A 23,652-nucleotide genomic window follows, 5' to 3' on the forward strand; every position below is an offset into this window, starting at 1 on the left:
TGTATATATGTTTATGGAGTATCTTTGCAGGACGGTCTGATCCCTGCTTTGTCTCATTATTTCCTCCGCATGAACTACGTCGTTGAATTTCTCTGCTGGACTCTCAGCAAACATAAGTCGTCTCTTTAACACCCTTCATGCAGCTGCGTTATTTTAACTGCTAAGAAAACGATATGTTATGCATGCACATAAATTAAACTGTCAGAATTATGTGGTCAAATAAATCTTTAAATACTCACCCTCTGTGGCTGCAGTCTGGTTATAACCCGTCGGTCTCTCCGGTCAGCCCATTGTTATTACTGTGTGAGCGCTGATTCTGTGAACAGGACGGAGGATCCTCTCACAGCTCTGCTTCTCTGCAGCAGCATCCCATCACGACCGCTTTAACATGTTTATGGATGCAGAAGAAGAAGAGCTTCCTGGGTCACTTCCTATTGGTCCACGGAAAACGAGCTCAATCAGCCAGCCAATGAAATAAATCCCCCTGTAGTTATGATTTAATTAGGCGTAAACATATGGTCTATTGGTTACATGTCCATTATAAATCAACTGTGTTAAAATATCAGAAAATATGTGTTAATAATATAATGTATATAATATTAAAAGGAAGGTCTGTTTTATCCTGCGCTGAGCACATATCTACAGCAGATGGCGCTGCTGCTACTGTTGATTTCAACACGCACATAATACTGCGGTTTCTTTGATTTGTAGTTCTGCTCACCTCACTGAAGATCAGAGAGAATATGTACAAGACCAACCAAATTTGTATATATTAAACTTTTATCTGTCTGCTTATAACATGTACCAATAAGGGTTGATTACATTATGACATTTAGTGCACAATATTTTTTTAAATAGAAGAAGTCAGCTGTCAGGGTTGCCTTAAACATTAGAAATACATTTAAATTTACGAATTTACTTTTGCCTTTTGTTTCTATAAAGGGCAGTATTCTAAAATATGGATTAAAAAATAATAGTATAATATAGGGTTAATATATATCTATATAACAGTATCATTTATCTAATTAGTTATATTTATCAACAGCAGGTAGTGAATTTTGTAGAACATAAGCCTACCTTGAGTTTAAAGGTTAAACGTTTATTATCATCATTATCATTATAATTGTTGTTGTTGTTAACTGTTACAGTTGATTTTTAGTCTCTATTTTTCAGTGAGTGACTGAAAAAATAGAATAGGAAAAAAATAGAAAATCTGCAATGCAACAAACTTTTACTAAACATGTATTTATTGTAAAAACATAAAAATGAATAAAATACACCCTTTCATGCCATGACAGAACGACACAATAACCATGTCAATTAGAGTAAAATGTATTTCTTTCACTGTGTCTCATTGCTGTTCCAAATAAAATATGTGTTTTCTTACTGTTGACTCCACTTGATTTATTTTTTATCAAATCTTTAGCCTTGTGTTTGTATGTTTCATTCTCCTAAACAGATCTTTAAATCAGTTCAAACCTATAAATTCTACATAAAGAAGCTAGCATTAATAATCAACAGTTGAGCAATTCACCTCTCCCCACTGCAAATTTCACAGCCCGATTATTCAGAGATAAAGTCAACAAATAAGTGTATATTTCTGTTGTTCTGAATAAATTGTAGTAGTCTAAAAATACTTACTGCCAGATGTTTGCTGCTGTTGCAGAGTATAGAGGAGCATAGTCGTGACGTCACTGTCCGGGGTTTCCTAGAGAAGTGAACCCTACGGCGTCATGGCGGAGGCCGGTTGTCGGAAGAGCCTGGACTGAAATGCCAGCTTTCTGCAATCACAGCTGACCGTGGAGCACTAAACTTTGCTTACATCTCATACGGAAAAGGGGACTTATTTGATTTTTGGAGGGAGAGGAAAACCAGCACTATAACAGTGTTACAGAACTGAATCGTTCGGGGCTGCTCTCCCTGACTGGGGGATAGCTAGCTAGCTAGCCAGCTAGCGTGCTGTAGCGTTAGCTATCAGCGGCTGCTAGCTCACTGTTGAAATAAAAGAAGAACGGAGCCCCGGGAAGGTGGATTAAGACAACAATTTCATTGGAGTTTTCCAGGTAACTTACACTGCTGAGTTACTTATCTCCTAGTTCAGCTGGAAAGTAAGCTAACGCTGCATGTTGATGCGGTAAAAGCCGCGAGAAGTGAGCGGCGAATGAAAACAAGATGGAAGAGGTTGAAGTTAGGTTAGCTCATTTGTGTTTCTGGGTTTAATAGTGAATACCAATTACGTTTAGCTCTCTTCCGTGGTTCACTACTTAGACAGACATTTGCATAGTAAAATACGGCTGGGTGTTAAAGGCCGAGTATCGACTATAACAGGAAAGCTAACATTCCAGCGGTTCCCTGCTAACGTGAACTAGCGTAAAGTTTTGTCATTTTGTTAGCTCTCGTGCTAGCCTCGTGCTTCATAACGTGAGCTAACGCCACTTTCCTTGACAACCTCAGTAAACGCTGGACGATCACTTCATGTTTATCGAACCCACGTTGATGGTCAATTAAAAAATGTCACTTCATTTATCGTTTGACACATATGGATGCCGCAAATATTAGAAAATATAACCCTAAATGCAGCTTTTATTGTTTTAGAAGTGTTATACTTTTCAAACAGAAAATCAAAATACTAGCATAACACATACGAGTTAGCAAACAGTAAATGGTTTCAACGTTTCATAAGAGACAGTCAGAGTGTAGCAATAAAGTGGGCGGCATAAAAAACTGGTGGTAGCGATACGATAATGACTGTTTCTGGATATCAGATTGAATTTGAGGATGAAATACTGTCTGGCGGGTTGGCTGTGCCTGCATACATTACTGCTAACGTACCCCGCCAATTGCTAATGCGTTATTAGCCGGTGTTAGCTACTTGGCTAGAAGCTACACTTTAGCCACAATGAGGCTAAAATGACACCAAGTTTGGTTTAAGAGTGTTAACTATGGGTAGTTTTTAGCCTTGGCTGAGGTCAAAGTACTTGTTTAGCTTTTATAGCGCCCACGGAGTTTTATATGAATGTAAAAACACGCTGTGCTGCACAGGCCTGATAGGCCGCACTGCTGAGGGAACAAATACAACTGAAGTTACATGTAGCTACAACCATCCGCACAACTCGGGCTGTTCTGATCAGCTTTTAACTTGAGAAATTCATTGAAATAAGTGTTTTTGTGTTATACAGAGACATTTAACCCCTACCAGAGCTAAAATCGAAGCTCTAAATGTTCACATTGTTGTCACATTGTTCACATGTTCAACAAAAGGTCTTTGCTAAAATCTATTGACAGCTCTACAAGGACAGTTCACTTTGATGCAGGGGTTACAGCTGGTCAGGGAAGTTTTACAGAGCTGCAATTTGGAATTTAAATTGTAAGCATGAGGATTTGTCCCTGCGGTGTATTATTATTGCCATGTTATGCAGGATTTTAACTATCACAACTTTATTACACCTTGTTTATACATCCAATTATGGGAATGTTAATAACTTGTTCTGAAGGCATTGTTCAGGGTTTTCCAGACAGTATTTTTAATGTTCTTCATACGTGTTTATGTCTAATAATACTATTGGAAAAGAGCAGGAACAACCTGGATTTGTATATTTAAAATGCAGGTGAAATAAAATGCCAGATGAATCGTGTCTTTTCCATTTCAACCCCTTTTTAAAGAGTTAAATAAACCTGCCCTTGGGAAGATGCTAATGAGCCAGTGAAACAACACAGAACATCTACAGAAGTATTTGGTACCACAAAGACACAAAGTACTATTCACGCTGGAACCATGTTGGTTATTGTCTGAACTGTGCATGTTTTGCTATTTTTTTTATGTATTGATCACTGCTTTGTATTTTAACCATTCTTTGAAGCCTAAGTTAAATTTACACATTTGGGGACAATACTGATAATTATTATTTTTTGATTACTAATATTATATTCTCTTACAGGTTAGCCACGTCAACGATTAAACTACAGGTCTGTTAGGGGGAAGTCTATATTTTTGGACTTCAACATGGCTGGACGCAGTGAGGATGAAAGTGTAAGCAACAGCAGCGGAGAATCAAGGTACATGAAAAACTAGCTTTTACAAAAGTCCACTAGAGTGGTTTACTTTGAGCTCCTGTAGTGTCATCTCAGGTGATACAGCTGATAAAAGCGTAGCTCTTCATGACTGTGCATGTGGGTTGGGTAACTTGTTATTCAACTGTTTAACTTACAAACTACTCATTGGCTGATACATTGCTTTGTCACATTACATTTGATCGGTAAAAGCTATGCAGTGATAAACTGTTTGCTGGACATACCCTCTACTCAGGGCGCGCTCTAGCTGCATTACAGCAGTTGTCAAATTGGTATAAATTATTTGGCAGTGCTGTAAGTGTATGTGTCAGTATGTTTATATGTGCAAAAGGCCTGAATGGAGTTTAATGAAGGCTAAACACCTTCACCACATGATTGATTTATCGTGCAGAGAGAGGTATTGAAAAGAGATTATTTTGGGTACCAAATTTTACATGATGATAATATTTGTGGATCGTTGGTATTCAAATCACTAATGCACAAATGTGTTTTTTGTTGTGATTGTCTCTTGAAATATTACAGTAATTCTGATGATGAATCCGGTTCTGGATCGGGCTCAGCATCAGGGTCCGGCTCAGGCTCCAGTTCCAGCTCCTCCAGCAGCAGCAGCCAATCAGGGAGCAGTGACTCAGGTAGTGGCTCAGACTCCGGCAGCCAGTCAGACTCTGACAACGAGAAATCCAAGGAGAAGATGGAACCGCCAAATAAGTCAAACATTGACGGAGCTGAGGTAAATTAACTTATCAATGCTGGGAAAATGCCATCTTTCTGAGAATAACATATTTGATAATAATATGTTGACTCTGTTGAAGCTGCTTTTAGAGAATCAGCATCAAAGTTCTTAACGATGCAAGAAGAATATTTTTATTATAGACTCAGTATTTTGTGGCATCTTTGAAGGAACTCTACATCCGCGTCTTTCCCATGCAGGCATCTGCTTAAAAGACTTTAAACTGAAGTATTGTGCCATAAACATTTCTACATTTATAAAACCAAGCAGAATATGATGTTTACATGCTCTAGTTTATTTATGTCTCTGCTCTGCTTGCTGTAACTGACATGCTTATTGCTTTAAGCCCTTGTTTTGTTTTTACATCTGTCTTATCATGTGAAGTAACCTCCTGGTTTTGGCATATGTTCCTGAGAAATAAGCTGAATAATAACGATTCTTATCGAGCTCTGAATATTCTCATAATCAGAACAACGTTGGAAAATCACTGCATGTAAATAAAGCCACTGGCACAGCTGTCAGTGCTTACAAATGTGTAAATTATAAAAATAAATTAAATTGTGATCTTAAAATTGAATCATTGATTTTCCAAACTGTGACATGCCCTCCTCAGAGTTCAGATGGTTTGACCTTTTACCTAGTTTGACACATTTCCAGAGCCCTGCTGGTGGCACACAGTCTTCTTGGGTGTTAAACTGCGTGATCAACTCTTGTCACGTGAAAGCTTATTAAACATGTTCACATATTTTTGACTAATCTTCCACTATACTCATTGTTTGCAGTTCTGGAAGTCCAACCCAAGTATCCTCGCAGTGCAAAGATCTGCTATGCTCAGGAAACAGCAGCTTCAGCAGCAGCAGCAGCAGCAGCAGCAGCAGCAGCAGAGACAAAGCTCCTCCAACAGTGGATCAGATGAGGTCCGTCTCCAGCTGATCTCCGTCCCTCCTTTTCTGTGCTTTTAAACTATTTTAAGACTTTTCAGGGACGTCATTAGAAACTGAATATTGTGATTATTCTCTGAAGCATTTTGTCTTTGATGAAAATCTTTTCCAGGACTCGTCGAGTAGCGATGATTCTGACTCATCGAGTGGATCCAAAAGGAGACGAAATTCAGGATCCTCTGACTCTGGATCGGGTTCTGGATCCGGGAGCGGTTCTGGATCAGACTCATCAGCAGAGGAAAACAGTGACGAAACAGCGTCAGACTATGAGCCCAGTCACAAAATCAAAAGCAAAAAGCCTCCAACCAAGTAAGTGGACTCTTTAATGTCATTCATCTCACCTGTTTAGGTATTTTTCATGAGATCTTTGATTTTTAGTGGAATAAACGATCGGCTTATGTCTAACCCAGCACTTACATAACCTTTTCACTTTCTGTTCGTCTCAGGATGAATTTTCGAAATGGGAAGAAAAGCAGCAACCAGAAGAAGAAAACCCAAAAGTGTTCGTCCTCTGACGACGAGGATGGGAACTACAAGAAGGTGGCAGCCGCGGGTCCACGGCGGCAGGCCACGGTCAACATCAGCTACAAAGAGGACGAGGAGCTGAAGACCGACTCAGATGACCTGGTGGAAGTTTTGGGCGAAGACGTACCGCAGCCTGAGGAAGACGAGTTTGAAACACTGGAGAGAGTGATGGACAGCAGGATAGGACGGAAAAGAGGTCAGTGTGATGCTACTGATGTCATCCTCTTGGACTTTAGTCAGGTATCCAAAATGTTAAATCCTGTTCCTCTTTTTCTTTACAGCAACAGGAAGTGTAACCACTGTATACGCTGTAGAAGCAGACGGGGACCCAAACACCAACTTCAATTCCAACAAAGAGGCCGGTGATATCCAGTATTTGATCAAGTGGAAGAACTGGGCTCATATCCACAACACCTGGGAGACAGAGGAGACGCTCAAGTTACAGAACGTCAAGGGCATGAAGAAACTGGACAATTTCAAGAAGAAGGACCAGGAGAAGAAGAAATGGTGAGGGCTTTCTGGATGTTCTTTTCAAACTTATTCTTAAAGTTTTACTCACAGACACTGAAAACTGAAAACTATGAACCCTTAAAGACAACCTGGACAAACAAGATGACAACCACATGACATAGTTACAGCCATCCTGACCTTATCCATACTTACACAGTGCATCAACGTATCAATTTCTATCCTCATGCATAGACCTAAATGAAACAGCTCTTCATTCGTCTGAGCTGATCTGTTTTTGTTCATTTAAACCAGATAAGAAACCAGATAAAGCTGCAAAAACATCACAATTAAATTCTCATTATAGTCGATATAAATAATTATGGATAACTTTTAATAACCTATTCTTAATAGAGAACAGGAAAAAGGCTGGATTTAGAAACTGAATTTATGAGACAGCCTTTTGTTCTTTCCTCACTCACTTGTTGTGTCACATGTCGATGGTGCTCAGCTGTTAATTGATTGCCTGTTTGTGTTTAATAGCAGTTCTATTATCAATATATATATATTATTCTGTTTAGGAGCCAGGATGGCGTGCTGTTAGGTTACTACCACGTCTGCATTAGGGATGCCACGCTGGGGAAACTTTCCCACCGGTTAATAAACGCAGAAAACACCGGTGTTACCGATTACACCAGGCATAAAAAACTAAACAAAAAAGTAATTGATGACGGTTGTAGAGCGCTTTAGGGCTGGCCCGAATGCTTCCCAGCTTCATGTGCCGTGGTAATCGACGGCAAAAATCTGTATTAACATTTTTTTTCCAACAACAGACGTTGGGAGGCGAGCAGATATAACACAGATCTGTGTTTGTCACGCTCTGTGCCTGGCTCAATAAAGTCGCGATCTGTCCGTATTTCCACGCAGTTACTTTAAAGTATACACTCCGTCTCCACATGCTGTGAATGACACGAGCAGTGACCTACGATCAGTTTATCATAGTTTATAATAACACAGCGCGGGGAGGACACAGGCGTTTAATAATGTGGATCTGTGTGTTAATCACACACCGCTAACAGAGACTCCAGTCTGCTGTGTACTTCATATGTCTCACACAGAGCTGTAGAGGAGCATCAGGCGTCATGATCAAACTAAGCTGTATATCACGTCATCACTTCACCCGCTGCGCTCATGCTCTCCCCCTCTCAGCGCTGCGAGTCTGCATCACGGTTTTTATTATATGATGTTTTTAAAGTCTAATGAAGGCGAACGAGGCTCCTCGTATATTCATACTTCTATACGCCCAAAAAGGCAAACCGATGGTGGGGGCGGTGGGGGAGTTATGCAGTCGGTGGGTGCCTGAACACTGTGTAACACCGGTAACCCTTCTGTGGCAAGCCTAGTCTGCATACACCTTGGCTGCACAGAGTCTGCACATCGGTTGACAGTTAGCCTTAGCCTGCAGATACATCAAATCCGTTGCTACCAGGGCTTCTGCCTTGCAGGCCCACATTGTTTGTTTTGTCAGCTGACAGTTATGCTGTTTCTGCTGTTGGCAAATAGATTGCACTCTATTTAAACATTTTCCTGACCTTCGCCTTCTTATGTTAAGTCATGCTTCAGCAGCTGTAAGGGAGCAGACAGAGTGAAGAATCCACCGGTTTTCTTCTGGTTGTTGTTTGTTTCTATCAGCAGCATTTTATGCCCCATGTTGATATTTAGTGTCACTGGCAGTCGAAGCTTCTGACAGCATACAAGAACTCTTTAACCCTCTGTACCCTCTGCCCCTATTGACTGATGCTGATTTTGTTTCCCTTCATTGGTTAAAGTTTAAATCATATTTGTTCCTGTATCGTCTCCTGAGCATCAGAAAAACAGTCCCCTAAGTTATGTAGGTGTGACCATCGTGTAGGTATAGAGACATGAAACCACAGAGCAAACAGCTCTGTCGTACAACCTTCTGAAAAACACCAGGAACACAAGCTGTCGGTCGCTGTCTGAAGCTCTTCTTCTTCTCTTCTTTTTCTCTGCAGGTTAAAGGCAGCTTCACCGGAAGATATCGAGTATTTTAATTGTCAAGAGGAACTGATGGATGATCTGCACTCTCAGTACCAGCTCGTAGAACGAATCATAGGTGCCCCTTCTACACTCTTATTACCTCACAGTTAACCCTGATTATATATTTGATGCCACTGGATTTGTGTAACTAAACCGTTCTCTCTGATTTCCTCTTGAGCAGGGCATTCAAACCAGAAGTCAGCGGCAGGTTACCCAGACTACCTGTGTAAGTGGCAGGGTTTACCGTACTCCGAGTGCAGCTGGGAGGACGGCGCTCTGATTTCCAAGAAGTTCCAGAAATGCATCGACGACTACATGAGCAGAAACCAGTCGAAGACCATTCCATTCAGAGACTGCAAGGTAACGCAAAGACAACTCTCAGCTGTCCGTGTGTCGGTTCATACTTAACTCTGGGATAGAAATAGTCCACCGCTGCCTACAACTACACTCGGTGCAACCTAAGCTGAAGGCTTTCAAGTCAATAAAGCTTTGAAAATAAATTGTAAATAAATTACAATAAAAGCACGTTTGGACGAAGACAACATATTTAAAACATTACGGAATTTAGAAACGTGAGCAAATAACAAACAACCGTCTCCCTGCAGCTCACTGGTCTCCAAACGTTTTACAACTAATCAACAGACTTGCAACCGGATGAAAGATCAAACACTTCCTCACCTGTTCTTGTTCTTTCCTCTAGGTGCTGAAACAGAGGCCGAGGTTTGTGCCCATGAAGAAGCAGCCGACGTACATCGGAGGAGACGGGCTGGAGCTCCGAGACTACCAGCTGGACAGTTTGAACTGGATGGCCCACTCCTGGTGCAAGTAAGACTCCAGCAAACCTTCAGCTTTCATTCTCCAAAAAGTCTCCACACCTGAGGTGTAAATGTGACGTATCCAGCGGGCACAGTATGAACTTTTCCTGTTGTTCTCCTCTCATAGAGGCAACAGTTGCATCCTCGCTGATGAGATGGGTTTAGGGAAGACCATCCAGACCATCAGCTTCCTCAACTACATGTTCAACGATCACCAGCTGTACGGGCCCTTCCTGCTGGTCGTGCCTCTCTCCACGCTCACCTCCTGGCAGAGAGAAATCCAGCTGTGGGCCCCTCAGATGAACGTCGTGGTCTATCTGGGAGACATCAGCAGCAGGAACATGGTACGCTGGTTCACACATGTGTGACACAAACGCTGTATGGATGCAAGCCGCCAAGTCTCTGTGTTAATGTCCTTCTCTGCTGTTGTCCTTCAATAGATCAGGACACATGAGTGGATGCATGTCCACAACAAGAGACTGAAATTCAACATCCTCCTCACAACATACGAGATTCTTCTCAAGGACAAGGTCAGTCACTTCTCCTCATCATGGGTCGTGTTTTATGGTAGACATGATGTCTTAAAGGTCACTTCTAAAGCCGTGTAGTGTGATGTTTGCTCGTTATAAACCTGTAACCAATGTGTCTTTCTCCAGTCGTTTCTGGGTAACGTGAACTGGGCGTTCATCGGTGTGGATGAGGCGCACCGACTGAAGAATGACGACTCCCTCCTCTACAAGACCATGATCGACTTCAAGTCCAATCACAGGCTCCTGATCACAGGAACGCCTCTGCAGAACTCCCTGAAGGAGCTCTGGTCCCTGCTGCACTTCATCATGCCTGAGAAGTAGGTCACACAGTAACATAGACGTTTGTGTGTTCACTACTGCTTGATGTCATTACAATTGCAACAAAGCAAACACAGAAAACTTTGATGTTGTGCAGCCGACTTTAAACCCGAAGTTAAACGCTGCTCGTCAGCTTGCTGTTTAAGAAGAAAACTCAACAGTGTTGCACATCAAAGTGTGTTAACAGGTCTCAGGGAATACTTCTAGATTTGTTGTATTAAGTGTCTCCAGATGTTTCTTTGCTACACAGCGGAGCATGTGAGCGCAGTGTTGAGAATTCCTGCTCCTAATGGAGGTGTTTGTTACCTCCACCCCCTCGATCCTTCCGTACTCACCCCGCTCTGCTCAGATTTCTCACCACGTTTCTCACAGCACTGGAGCAAACGTCGAGCAGGATGGAGCATGCTCTAACTTTTTACACTCCTTAGAAATACTTCCTCTCACACAATCTGTCATAAAATATATATTTAGCCTTTCCTGTTATCTTTCAAAATACCGGAGAGCTTTAATGGTTAATGCCTCAAATATTCAAATGAAGCAATCTGAGAACAGGAGAAACCAAGACGTGCAACATGAATGTCACCAGTAAATAATGCTTCATTTTAACGGGTCATGTGATGAAGGACATGAATTTGTTTATTATTGTTTTATTGTAGGACAGCTCATGTGACATGGCAGACCGGGGATGCTCTGTCGTAGTATAAAGTCTGAAGCTAACTTGTTTTGTAATGAAAGAAACATAAACCTGAAACACAGCAGTGTAACAATGTGAGATAAATCCGAACCTTACAAAGAAACCCCTGAGACCGTTCGTACCAAAGTAAAATGATGAAACCAGGTTTAGTGTCGCTTCCCCCACTGATGTGATTCATCTTTCGTCTCTGCTCAAGGTTTCACTCTTGGGAGATGTTCGAGGAGGAGCACGGTAAAGGCAGAGACTCGGGCTACACGAGTCTGCACAAAGAGCTCGAGCCTTTCCTGCTGCGTCGAGTCAAGAAAGACGTGGAGAAATCACTTCCTGCCAAAGTGGAGCAGATCCTCCGAGTGGAGATGAGTGCTATCCAGAAACAGTATTACAAGTAAGAGCTGACATCCACCTTTTAATGAAAGGGATACTGCGAGTTCCTTTATCATCCTCAAACCCTTTAAAGTGCTCTGTAACTAATGTACATGTTTGGTTGATCAGATGGATCCTGACCAGGAACTACAAGGCTCTGAGTAAAGGTACCAAAGGCAGCACGTCGGGTTTCCTGAACATCATGATGGAGCTAAAGAAGTGTTGTAACCACTGTTACCTGATCAAACCTCCAGAGGACAACGAGTTCTTCAACAGAGCCGAAGCCTTACAGGTACGTTTGCTTCTTCAGTTTGGTTGCAACACATTGATTGAAGACTTAAATCAGGTTTTGTATAAAACTACAACTTTATCTTTGATTTCCAACAAACTTCTAAAGGGAGGAGTCTCTGTCTGTCAGTGTAAAACTCGATTGGGACAATGGTTAGTCAGGTCAGCTTTAGCCTTTGTGGTTGTACCGCTAAGGACCCAACAAAGGTCAGTGTGAGGTAGTTCAGATGGGAAACGTTAAAGGAAACATGATGCTATGCAGCATAACTACTAGCGCTGTATTCGTTTACGTGCTAATCGTAAACACAGTCTACTGATCGGCCTCAGTTCAGTCTCACTGGTGAAGTTTCTGTTCATTTAAACCTTTTAATTTGTCATTTATCATTTTGATTACATTCTTTGTCAGTTGATGATGTTTGTTTGTGGATGTTTGACTGACGCCGGCTGAAATCCACCAAACGTTAAAACATTTTCATCCTCAAAGGTTGATTCTGACAGAAACATGGTTCTAACAACTCTCTCCGTTGTTGTGGTTTGTTTTAGCAGTGAAACAAATGAGGAAATATAAACTTCATAGAGAGGACAGAGCAGTTATTGTTTGCCTTCTTTCCTCCTCCAGCAACTGATCCGCAGCAGCGGGAAGCTGGTTCTGTTGGACAAACTGTTGGTGCGTCTGAAGGAGCGAGGGCACAGAGTCCTCATCTTCTCCCAGATGGTTCGGATGCTGGATATCCTGGCTGAATACCTGAAGAGCCGGCAGTTCCTCTTTCAGGTACAGACACTTTCACTGTACAAACATACAACACAGATGTGTCCCACAGAGCACTTGTTCAAGCCACACAGACAGTATGACGTGCATGTGTTGTAACTTACTCCATCTGAAATGCAGAGATTAGACGGCTCCATCAAAGGGGAGATGAGGAAGCAGGCGTTGGATCATTTTAACGCTGAGGGCTCAGAGGTGAGTTTCACTTCACTGAATGCATCTTCATCTGAATAAACCTGAACTGTAACATAAAGTAAACCTCCACTCGTGTTCCCAGGACTTCTGCTTCCTGTTATCAACACGTGCGGGCGGTCTGGGTATCAATCTGGCCTCGGCTGACACCGTCGTCATCTTTGACTCCGACTGGAACCCTCAGAACGATCTGCAGGCTCAGGCCAGAGCGCACAGGATCGGACAGAAGAGACAGGTGAGCACCTGCTGTCAGACAGCAATTGGTTTCTCTGTTCGTTGTTGTGTTTTCGTGCCCGTGTGCCCGCTGTTCTCTGAACTTCTACAAGTGTAAGCTGGCATGATGCCGACTGTGGCTGCAGGACGCCGGAGGTCCTTCACAATAAAAGCCTTAAAGTCGATCGACAGAACACTGAAACTGTGCAGAAACAGCTCTGAAGTAGAAGATCTAACGAGTCTGAGTTTGGCTCCAGGCTCTGAGGACAGATGCTCTTTACACCTGACAAACTGAGTGTGTGTTACAGACTACATAGTCCAAGTCAACTGGATGCAAATGTGTGTTACCTACTGTGCTAAGACAGGTATTTAGGGCAACGCAGCTCGTACAAAAACAGCGAGCAGCCCCGTCAGCCGCTGAAAGTAAACTAATGTTAAAAGGAAATTTTACTGTCAATCCAGCTTCCCGTGACCTCTGCTGACCCCACAGAGAAACATATTCAGCACCATCTAGTGGAGTGAAGAAGCTATAGTTTAAATCCCTCTGGTGTCAAGAAGTTTAACTTGTTTGAGCTTAAACTTGATTTAACAAATTGTAGATGACTTTGCGTCTGTGGATCCGACATCATGTTACTATACTGTGTTGAATTCTGTAGAGACATAATTTATTGTAGGTGAAATCATGTGACATATTTGTATGATTTCCCACTGAAATGTTGAGCAGCAGAGGTCGACTCAAAGTCGCTTACATAGGGACTCGCTCCTCACAGATCATCAACTGGACAAGAATCGTGCTGCTGCCAGAGTTTAAACGTGCTTCTTTATGTTTGTGAACTTTCAGGTGAACATCTACCGTCTGGTGACGAGGGGCTCCGTAGAGGAGGAGATCATCGAGAGGGCGAAGAAGAAAATGGTCCTGGACCACCTGGTTATTCAGAGGATGGACACCACGGGGAAGACGGTCCTCCACACGGGTGCTGCCCCCTCCAGGCAAGAAACACTAATCACTTGACTCCTTGTTGTTCACTCCTTCCTCCCTGTTCTTGTTTATCACTTTGTTTGTTGTTGTTGTCTAACTTGGTTGTGTTGTCTCACTAACAGTTCAGCGCCGTTCAACAAAGAGGAGCTGTCTGCCATCCTGAAGTTTGGTGCCGAGGAGCTTTTTAAAGAGCTGGAGGGGGAGGAGCAGGAGCCTCAGGTATGTAGATTGTACATTTTTATTTTTCCTGAAATGTATTGAAGCAGCGTCTCATGGCCATGTTCCTGCTCCGTAGGAAATGGACATCGACGAGATCCTCAAAAGAGCGGAGACGAGAGAAAACGACCCCGGGCCATCCACAGTGGGAGAAGAGCTCCTGTCTCAGTTTAAGGTCAACATACATCTGCTTCTGGTTTCACAAACTGTTTTAACAACATAAGTTAGCATTCATATTTAACTTATTTGTGGACGTGATCTGTGCAGGTGGCCAACTTCTCCATGATGGAGGAAGAGGAGATAGACATCGACTCTGAGCGCAGTCAGAGGAGCTGGGACGACATCATTCCTGAGGAGCAGCGGAGGAGGATGGAGGAGGAGGAGAGGCAGAAGGAGCTGGAGGAAATCTACATGCTGCCGCGCATGAGGAACTGTGCCAAACAGGTACATCCTGCCAGACATAATGGAGGAAGTGTTATCTGTGTTATCTTCATCTTTAGGAACTTGCAGATGATTGTTTTTCATGCTTTGTGCTCACAGATAAGCTTTAACACCAGCGGGGGTCGACAGAGCAGGAACAGGAGGTACTCCGGCTCCGACAGCGACTCGCCGTCAGACCGAAAGAGGCCAAAGAAACGAGGACGTCCACGAACCATTCCACGAGAAAATATCAAGGGCTTCAGTGATGCTGAGATCCGAAGGTGAATACATCAACATCTGATTCCTGAGTTCGGCTGTTCATCGTGTAATCCTCACATGTTCCCGTTAACGCCTCTGTGAACTTTTTCCAGGTTTGTCAAGAGTTACAAAAAGTTTGGAGGACCACTGGAAAGGTGAGCTGATTTTCTGACTTCACTTTAAGAACAGCAACATGCCGCACAGTGTCCTAAACATCTGTCCTCTTCCCTCAGGTTGGACGCTATCGCTCGGGATGCTGAACTGGTGGATAAATCCGAACATGACCTCAAACGTCTGGCAGAGACGGTTCATAACGGCTGCGTAAGGACACTACGAGAAAACCCCTGTGGACCAGAGAAGAACTCAGGTAAGCAAACAGACCTTCGTACCTCTTCCAGATTCCATCAGCTGAAGAAAACTGACTTGTCCCTCCATGGTTTACTTTATAGTTTTATTTTTAAATCGTATACGTTAAATCTGCGGTTCACGTGAAGAAAGAGAACCGCCACAGTTAGTCCATGAAGAAGCTGGTGCTCTAATTTTTAGTCAACTCCTAAAGGGAAGCACATTATTTGCATGTTGCGATTACAGACGAAGTCAGTGCAAATATACAATTTCACTCAATGCAACGCAAATAATGTGGCACACAAACACTTCTCAAGTTCAATCAGAAATTGGTGTGAGGCTGTTTTGCAAAGCTAAGGTTTCCCTGGTGTCCTACGTTCATCAGAAATTCACAAACCAAACTCCATTCAAAAAACAGTCATTTTAAAGCAGTCTTCTTGTCGTCTCACAGACAGACCCGACACAGCATGAACTCAGCCTCTTTACTAACCTGCCTCCTGATGTAGTTCTCTCAGCATCCTCTCAGCCTGTTTATTGTCATTAAATCTCAGTAACATCTGTTTGTTGTGGCTTCATAGCGCTGTAGTGAGACAGATCTCGGCCCACCTGTGACTTGCTAGATACAGTGAAACTGCCACTCAGCGGAGACAGATGGACAGGCGCTCCACAGCTGAAACAGAACGCCGGTAGTTGGTGTCCATCAGAGAAATCCTGGTACTGATCCGAGCTCACAGCTCATCACACTGGGCACTGGTCAGCCTGAAGGAGCTGGAAGCAGCAGGAGAGTTCATCAGACACAGCTCAGGAGGAGGAGGGGGGGGTTACCTGAGCGGTGTGTGACTACAGGAGATGTTTGCTTTGCTTTTATGACTTATCTGGAAAAGCCAATATTATCAGGTTGTGTTTAACCAGCGTGAATAAACACAAATGATCTTCGCAATCAGAGAAAGCTTGTGGCGCTTTTTATCTGACACGGCATTAGTTCTCCTTTGTTGTTATTCCCCCTAAAGATCAGAGGATTTGGAGTCTCTCCTGGGATTCAATGGCTAATAACACGTATTTTTCTGCTTGTGTGATCATCAGGAGGCAGACGAGGGAAGGTAAAAGGTCCCACATTCAGAATCTCTGGAGTCCAGGTGAACGCCAAGCTCGTCATCTCCCACGAGGAAGAGCTGGCTCCGCTGCACAAGGCCATTCCTGCGGACCCCGAGGAGAGGAAGAAGTAAGCCCTCCTATAACCTTCCCTTATTATAACATGACCAAATATGTCTGTCTGTCTGGACTTTAACTGTGTGTATTTGATTAGGTATATGATTCCATGCCACTCGAAGGCAGCACACTTTGACATCGACTGGGGGAAGGAGGACGACTCCAGCCTCCTCATAGGAATCTATGAGTACGGTTACGGCAGCTGGGAGATGATCAAGATGGATCCGGACCTCAATCTCACACACAAGGTGAGTTCAGGCACAGCACGTAACTGATCTCTGTGTGATCTCAGAGGATCCAGTGTATTCTCTTATCTTCAAACGACCCCTGTAAGGCAGCGATCTGTTCAAACTGGTCAAATGACTTATTTGTAAGAGCCTAACGTACATGACCTGTGAAAGGAGGTCAGTCTTTACTGAGCTGCTGAGGTGACCTGGGTTGACCTGGCTGATGCTCTTTGCCGTCGTTTGCAGACAACCAGATGTGTTTGTTGTTGTTGTTGTTGTTGTTGTTGTTGTTGTTGTTGTTGTTGTTAAACATCGGCAGACTTGATTGCAGAGAAAAAATTCTTTCATCAACCGATTCATGAATCCAAGTGACTCTGAGGGATGAGCATTTCAAGCAAATACACTATGTGATATTCACTGGGAAATATTCGGCATTTCAAAGTTTGCACCTCGCCTTGTTTTAGTTCATTTGATCTTATTTTCCGAATTTTTCTCGAGTTCTGAGTCTCACAGCATAACACCTGTTACCCGGCACCTGGCACTAATGCTTTAAAATGTTTCAACACTGACGTTGACAACAACGCTCGCACTTCGGCGGTCAAAACAACTGTTTGCCTGTCGGGCTCACAGGCCTGACGCAGGCCGTAACCTCGTAACCTTAGCAACACCCAAAGTACACTCAAAGAACGACACTGAACTGGTTAAACAGAGAGCCCTCATTTGGCTCCGACATAACCTTTAGGTCGCACAGATTTTAGGGATATAAAACATTTGAATGTATTTCAAGATTAGGTCACAATAAACAAAAATACCAACATAGGCACAAAAACACTTTTGACACAAAAATGAGAATATCTCAAAAACTTGAAATGTTTAAAATGAACCTTTTAGAGTGATGAGTAAGATAACAACTTAAGTTCATGTTTCTACATTTGGAAACGATTTGAAGCAATGTTCATATTGGTCAGAATATAAGACGTGGGTTTTTGCCCCTTGGGATCGTCTTATATCCGGTGTCCAGACTTTTAAATGCCGACATACATTCACAACAGAAACCGTGACTTAAAAGTCGGCCAAGTTAACCGACAACGGAGGCGGAGTTATGATGCTAATTTTAAGATAATTGTTATCAGTGCAGCGGAGTCATTAAACAAATGTGAAGCAGCCAAGAAACACGGTGTCACAGAGGGTAATGTCAGAAGAAAGATGGTCTTAAAAATGCTAACAGTGTTAGCTAACAGATGCTAACAGAAAATCGTACGTGATCGTTTTCTGTATTTTTGATCACAACATCATTTGAAGCCCTTACTTCTTTTAATGTGGTTTACTGACTTGCTGAGGCTGTGCAGACGTTAGGGATGTGAAGCAGTAAGTAAAAACATTTTCAGTGTCAAAGCAGTAGAGCAGCAGTCTTTATTATTGCCGGTCGACTGTAAATTCTGTCTTCGCTCTGTCTTCTTAGTTGAAAAATGGTCCATTTCATGTTGTGTCTGTTGTCGATCAGCTCCTACCAGACGACCCCGACAAGAAGCCTCAGGCCAAACAGCTGCAGACCCGAGCGGACTACCTCATCAAGCTGCTGAGCAAAGACCTGGCCAAGAGGGAAGCACAGAAACAAGCGGGGACGGTAAGTCGCACAGGGATCCTTCATGTGAAGGCCTCTGAATGTTTGATTTAAATGCACGTCCAGCTAAATCTAACTAACCTCTTTGTGCGCAGGCAAATTCACGGAAGAGGAAACCAAGAAGTAAAAAGAGCAAAACTCTGAAGCCGACAAAGACAGACGAGGTGATAAAGAGCACGTCCTCAGAACCCTCATCGGACAAGAGGTCGGACGAAGAGGATGAAGTCGAGGAGGAAAAGGTACGCTTCTGTTCTTCTTGGGCATGACGTGAATGAGTCCTATTATTAGTTTGCAGATACTCAGTCATCTGCTTCGACCTTTACAGGCCGTGACACCAGTGAAGCCGCTGAACAGGCGGGGCCGAGCTGACAGGGTGACTGTGAAGGAGGAGGAGGACGAGGAGGAGGAGGAAGACGACAACGATGAGGACGATGACGAGCCGGAGGAGGAGGAAGTTTCTTCGTCGGGGGAGCGGGAGGTCAAGGGAAAAGAGATCAAAAAAGAAATCAAAAAGGAGAAGAAGGAGGACACTTGGGACATTAAGGAGAAGGAGCCAAAGGAGAGGAAAGAAACGAAGCCTCTGGAGACGATTCACAAACAAGAGGAGAGCTCGGAGAAGGTGAAATAAAACATCTACATTAATTATTCATTACATTTAACTTATAATGATGCTGAAAAAGGCAGTCAGTGTAAAAAGAAGATAATTAATCCTTGAATCTTTTCCAGCAGAATGACGTGAAGACGGAGGTACGAGAACGGACGAAGAAAGCGCCTGACGGGCCGGTTCACATCACGGCGAGCGGAGAGAACGTGCCCATCTCTGAGGAGTCTGAGGAGCTGGACCAGAGGACCTTCAGCGTGGTACGGTCCACTCACATGTTAAGGGTTAATGTTAGCAAACGGCCAGCAGGATTTTAAACAGCTGTTGTTAGCATCAGACCAGGACCAGATCCAGGCTCAACACTCGTGTTTGTCTGTTTCAGTGTAAGGAGCGCATGCGGCCGGTGAAAGCGGCTCTGAAGCAGCTGGACAGGCCGGAGAAAGGACTGTCGGAGCGCGAGCAGCTGGAACACACGAGACAGTGCCTCATAAAGATCGGAGACCACATCACCGAGTGTCTGAAGGAGTACTCAAACCCCGACCTGATCAAACAGTGGAGGAAGTGAGTACACTCTCTGTTCCACACTGACCCTCAGTTAAACTTTCTTTATGCAGGTTTATCATCAACATTTATATCAATGAAGATTATAAACTTTGGATATGGACACATGTAACAGCAGAACCAATCAGGACAGCCGTCTGCACTTCTGCACAGAGGTCATTAAAACATTTCAGCGATGACTTTATGTCCGTGCACGTCACATCGACTGCACTTTACAGATGTTGGTCAGTTTTTGAGCTTTGTAATTTAAAGAGAAATATCTCAGTCAGCTCGTGACCTAAATTTGCCGCCCCAAAGCCTCTGAAGCTTTTTGGATGAGAGCTTCAACCAAGTCCAGCTGCCTTTGGGACAAACCTTAAAACCAGCATGACCTGGATGTCTGAGAACCTCCAGTCATCCCACTGAAGACCGTCAGAGAAACTTTGAGCATGGAGCTATTTTATGTGTTTTTACCAGGATTGATTGTCTGGTTTGTTTGTTTTTGAGAGGAGGAGACCTCTGGGATATTCAGCTCTTGATAAACAACTTGTGAACGATCGCTAGTTTTCAGCGTCTCCTGTCATCCTGTGTCGCTGAAGAGTGTCAGAAATACAGGAGAAGCTGCTCAGGTCGTTTCTGTTACACCTGTTTTAATTGGAGAATACAGACGACAGACAACTTCAGTTTTTTGGGTTAAACTTAAACTCTAAAGTTTAGCTAATGTACTGTCAGGTTTCAGTCATTATCAGGAGACTCTTTGAACTTGTAGCATAATCAAAACTTAAAAAATATTGATAATAAACAACAGAAATACCCAGTTTAACCCGGGTCACTGTGTAACTATGAATGTGTTCTGTATGTGGATCTGATGGTGTTTGTCTCTTACAGAAACCTGTGGATATTTGTCTCTAAGTTCACCGAGTTCGACGCCAGAAAACTTCACAAACTGTACAAACATGCAATCAAGAAGAGACAGGAGAACGCCCAGGCGATGGAGCAGAACACTAGAGGTCTGAACACACACGGCTACAAACACGCAGGTACGCTCGGCCTCCTCCTGCTTTACCCGGAGAATAAACACGAGGATGGTTTCTCTGATTTAAATTTGGGCCTTTTGTCCTCAGACATCGAGAGGCTGAAGGACAACTCTCACCAGGACGAGAGCAGCAGAGACAGCTGCAGCTCGGACAGACATCAGCCGTCAGGGCGGTACCACGAGAGCAGCAGCAGCAAGGAGAGACACTCCTCCGAGTCCCACAGGAAGACGTCCGGAGGAGGAGGAGGAGGAGGAGAGTCCAGGAAGAGACCGTACTCCTCCTTCAGCAACGGAAAAGACCACCGAGACAGAGACCACTACAGACCGGACAGCAGGGACAGACCGGACAGCAGGGACCGGGACAGAGACAGACAGGACAGGTGAGGGACTGGTTCTTTATCAGCTTCAGGCCTGTTAGCACCGCTGCATTTAAACAATGGAGCTTGGCTTAATATTAGGATACGGTTCAGGTCTGGCTTAAGTTTCATTTACTTAAAGTAAAAGCACTTTTGATCACATGATTCAGCATTTTTTGTAGCTGCTCTTCGCTCCACTTCCTGTCGTCTGTCATCGACCAAATACAGAAATCCATTTAAAATCTTTGGTCGTCTAAAAACCAATTTAGTTGGTACAGAATCACACGAGCTTCTGTATCAGAAGTTTTCTTATCTTATCTCACCTTGTCGCTCATGTTGATTCTTTGTGTGTGTGTGTGTGTGTGTGTGTGCGCGTGTGTGTGCAGATACTACAACGACAGTAAGCACAGGAAGCTGGAGGAGTTCCGCTCCAGCAGAGACCACCGGCCGGACATGAAGGATCATTCCCACTCAGACCACCGCTCCTCCTACCGCTACCACTCGGACTGGCAGAACGAGCAGCGAGCCTCGGCCAGCGGGCCGCGCTCCCCCCGAGACCAGCGCTCCCCCTACGACTCCCGCTCCCCGCTGGGTCACCGCTCGCCCTTCGACTACTCGTCGGACCACAAGAGCACACCGGAGCAGATCTGGAGCAGCCGCAAGACATAACAGGAGCTGCCGGGTCTGCGTGTAGCAGCCATAGACTCACACACAGCGAGATGCCTTACAGGGACTGAACCTGCAGCTGTTTGAAGCTCGTGCAGCCGTCACATCAGCACGGCTCCTCCGCTTCAGCTGCGCATCACCTCGGGAACCTGGAGGACGAGCGCCGGGGAGCAGCTCCAACCAGGCAGCAGATTAAAGAATCCTATTTTTCTATTTAAGAGTTTAAGCTGCGGCGGCGTGTCGGCTCGGCAGCACGCGGCGCGATTTTTGTTATTTTTATAAACTTTTTTTAACTCTGGACACAGTTGACCCTGAGTGCTGCCTCATATTCCCGTCGACACTGGATCCTGTATGACTGTTTCTCTATGTTCGTCTGTCCGTCTGTCTCTCTATCATGCTACCTTATTTAAGTGTTAACTCGACGAGACGTCACAAGAATCACAGAACAGGTTGATGTAAAGGTGAAGCCACCTTAAGTACCTCATTTACAGCATTTCTCATTTCCTCTGCAGGTTTCTGTTTCCACCTGGTGTGAATTATTTAATAACATATCTTAGATGTAAAAAAATAACCTGGATTTTTTTTTAGAGCGACTTGTATCATGTTTTTTTCCTTCAATAATGCTGTTGTAAATTTTTGTAAAATAGTAAATCAGTGGTCTTTTTTCCTCAGGCTTTTGGGATTTATTATGACTCTACTTTCCCCATCGACTCAGGCTTTTTCGTCGTTCTCCGAGTGAGTTTCTGTACAATAGTTCTTTTGTTAATGCTTTCAGAATGTAACTTTTGGTAAAGGGAAAGTTCTTACTCAGTTTTACTCACTAGAGCTTAGTTCTTTTGTCTCCGGTTGTGGAATCAGTGAGCTGGAAGGAGCGGACTCTTTAAATCACCGTCTGGTTTCTCTCCGTAGAAACACCTGTTAGATCTTAAAAATAGACTTTTTACATCTTTTCTTTCTCGACCTTTCGTTTGATTTTCTACGTAGGCAATAATAATGTCAATGTTTCTATGCAGCCAAGTATATTTGTGGTGAACCAACCCAACTGAATGAAGTCACTGTTATGGTTCACACTGTTGTACATAAATTTCCTCTATATTTGAAAATGAATTTACACTGAAAGTGCATGAATTTTTATGAACTGTTTTATATAGTTGTTTATGAAGCCATTAAAAATCAATCACTGTACTCACTCGTACCAACTCTCTCACACACACTGTTGTCTTCTGTTCTCAACCAATCAAACGTTTCGAGCGGACGCGAGACGTGTCACCACGACAACCCGACTCAGACTGGTGATGCACAAGGTTACTGCAGATACTGTCTCTCTCTTCATCCTCTGTGTGTACGATGATGTGTTTTCACCTCATTCCAGAGATCATTCATTTATTACAGTTTCATCTTTTATCATGGAGGCCCGGAGCCGATGCAGACTCAGCATGAAGCTTTAATCATGTTTAAATTCACTGAGAAAAATAAGACGATCACTTTAACTGCAGAAATAAAGTGGTTAGCGCTGTCGCCTCACAGCTAGAAGGTTCCTGGTTCGAATCCCGGCTCAGACGTAGTGGGCCTTTCTGTGTGGAGTCTGCATGTTCTCCCTGTGAATGCGTGTGTTCCCTCTGGGTACTCCGGCTTCCTCCCGCAGTCCAAAGACATGCTCGTTAGGTGAAAGGTTGTCTGTCTCTGTGAGTCAGTCCTGTGATTGACAGGCGTAACCCCGCCTCTCGCCCAATGACAGCTGGGATTGGCTACAGCCCTGATAATAGATAATGGATGGATGGATGGATGCGGGCCGGTGGTTCAGCTCAGTCGGAAGAGCAGGCGACCCATATACAGAGGCTGCATTGCATGTCGCACTGATCGCAGGTTCGACTCCCGGTCCTCCCATCAATCACCCCCCCCCCCCCCTCTTCCTTTACAATAAAGACCAAAAAATAATCCAAAAATCTGCATCACCCAGAAAGAGTCTCACTTAGTACTTTAATTCTTTGTGCTTCTTCTGCTAAATAATGTTCCCTTAGACTTGACGGTTAGCTCTGCAGCTGGCTTATAATCTCTCTATCTGTTATAACACATCAAAGTGAACACGGTGCGCTGACAGGCTGAACAGAACCACAAGAATCACCGCAGCACCTGATCGAGGTCTCTCTGAAGTCTGTCATCATTAACGTCTTTACTGTCCTGTGGTCAGCGGTTTCCTCAGGTACATTTCACAAACCAGGTT

At 43.8% G+C, this 23,652-nt stretch overlaps 1 protein-coding gene across 1 annotated transcript; it reads left to right on the top strand.

The window, feature by feature from the left end:
- Positions 1-1,721: 1,721 nt before the first annotated feature.
- chd1 (chromodomain helicase DNA binding protein 1) lies at positions 1,722-22,615 on the top strand. The gene is made up of 35 exons (XM_069677170.1): positions 1,722-2,063; positions 3,939-4,056; positions 4,594-4,801; positions 5,584-5,718; positions 5,855-6,051; positions 6,189-6,463; positions 6,549-6,774; positions 8,748-8,848; positions 8,954-9,132; positions 9,473-9,597; positions 9,715-9,931; positions 10,028-10,117; positions 10,244-10,434; positions 11,326-11,514; positions 11,622-11,784; positions 12,400-12,552; positions 12,670-12,741; positions 12,824-12,973; positions 13,793-13,941; positions 14,053-14,149; positions 14,226-14,321; positions 14,414-14,590; positions 14,687-14,847; positions 14,938-14,979; positions 15,058-15,191; positions 16,253-16,391; positions 16,476-16,626; positions 18,110-18,232; positions 18,325-18,468; positions 18,555-18,848; positions 18,956-19,090; positions 19,213-19,391; positions 20,259-20,410; positions 20,495-20,786; positions 21,149-22,615. The coding sequence occupies exons 2-35, from the start codon at positions 4,004-4,006 to the stop codon at positions 21,429-21,431; spliced, it is 5,472 nt and encodes a 1,823-aa protein (XP_069533271.1). The 5' UTR covers positions 1,722-2,063; positions 3,939-4,003; the 3' UTR covers positions 21,432-22,615.
- The last annotated feature ends 1,037 nt before the right edge of the window (positions 22,616-23,652 follow it).

Source organism: Semicossyphus pulcher, unplaced genomic scaffold (genome assembly GCF_022749685.1).
Source record: "Semicossyphus pulcher isolate SPU_LCO1_2020_fin unplaced genomic scaffold, fSemPul1.0.p SCAF_28, whole genome shotgun sequence".
Lineage (NCBI taxonomy): Eukaryota > Metazoa > Chordata > Actinopteri > Labriformes > Labridae > Semicossyphus > Semicossyphus pulcher.

Excerpts from the sequence above, each read along its gene's own strand:
- chd1 (XM_069677170.1), top strand. The coding sequence starts at position 4,004 with ATGGCTGGACGCAGTGAGGATGAAAGTGTAAGCAACAGCAGCGGAGAA. Across the intron at positions 11,785-12,399 it reads ACAGAGCCGAAGCCTTACAG|CAACTGATCCGCAGCAGCGG; the intron begins GTACGTTTGCTT and ends TTCCTCCTCCAG. Across the intron at positions 14,591-14,686 it reads TGAGGAACTGTGCCAAACAG|ATAAGCTTTAACACCAGCGG; the intron begins GTACATCCTGCC and ends TTGTGCTCACAG.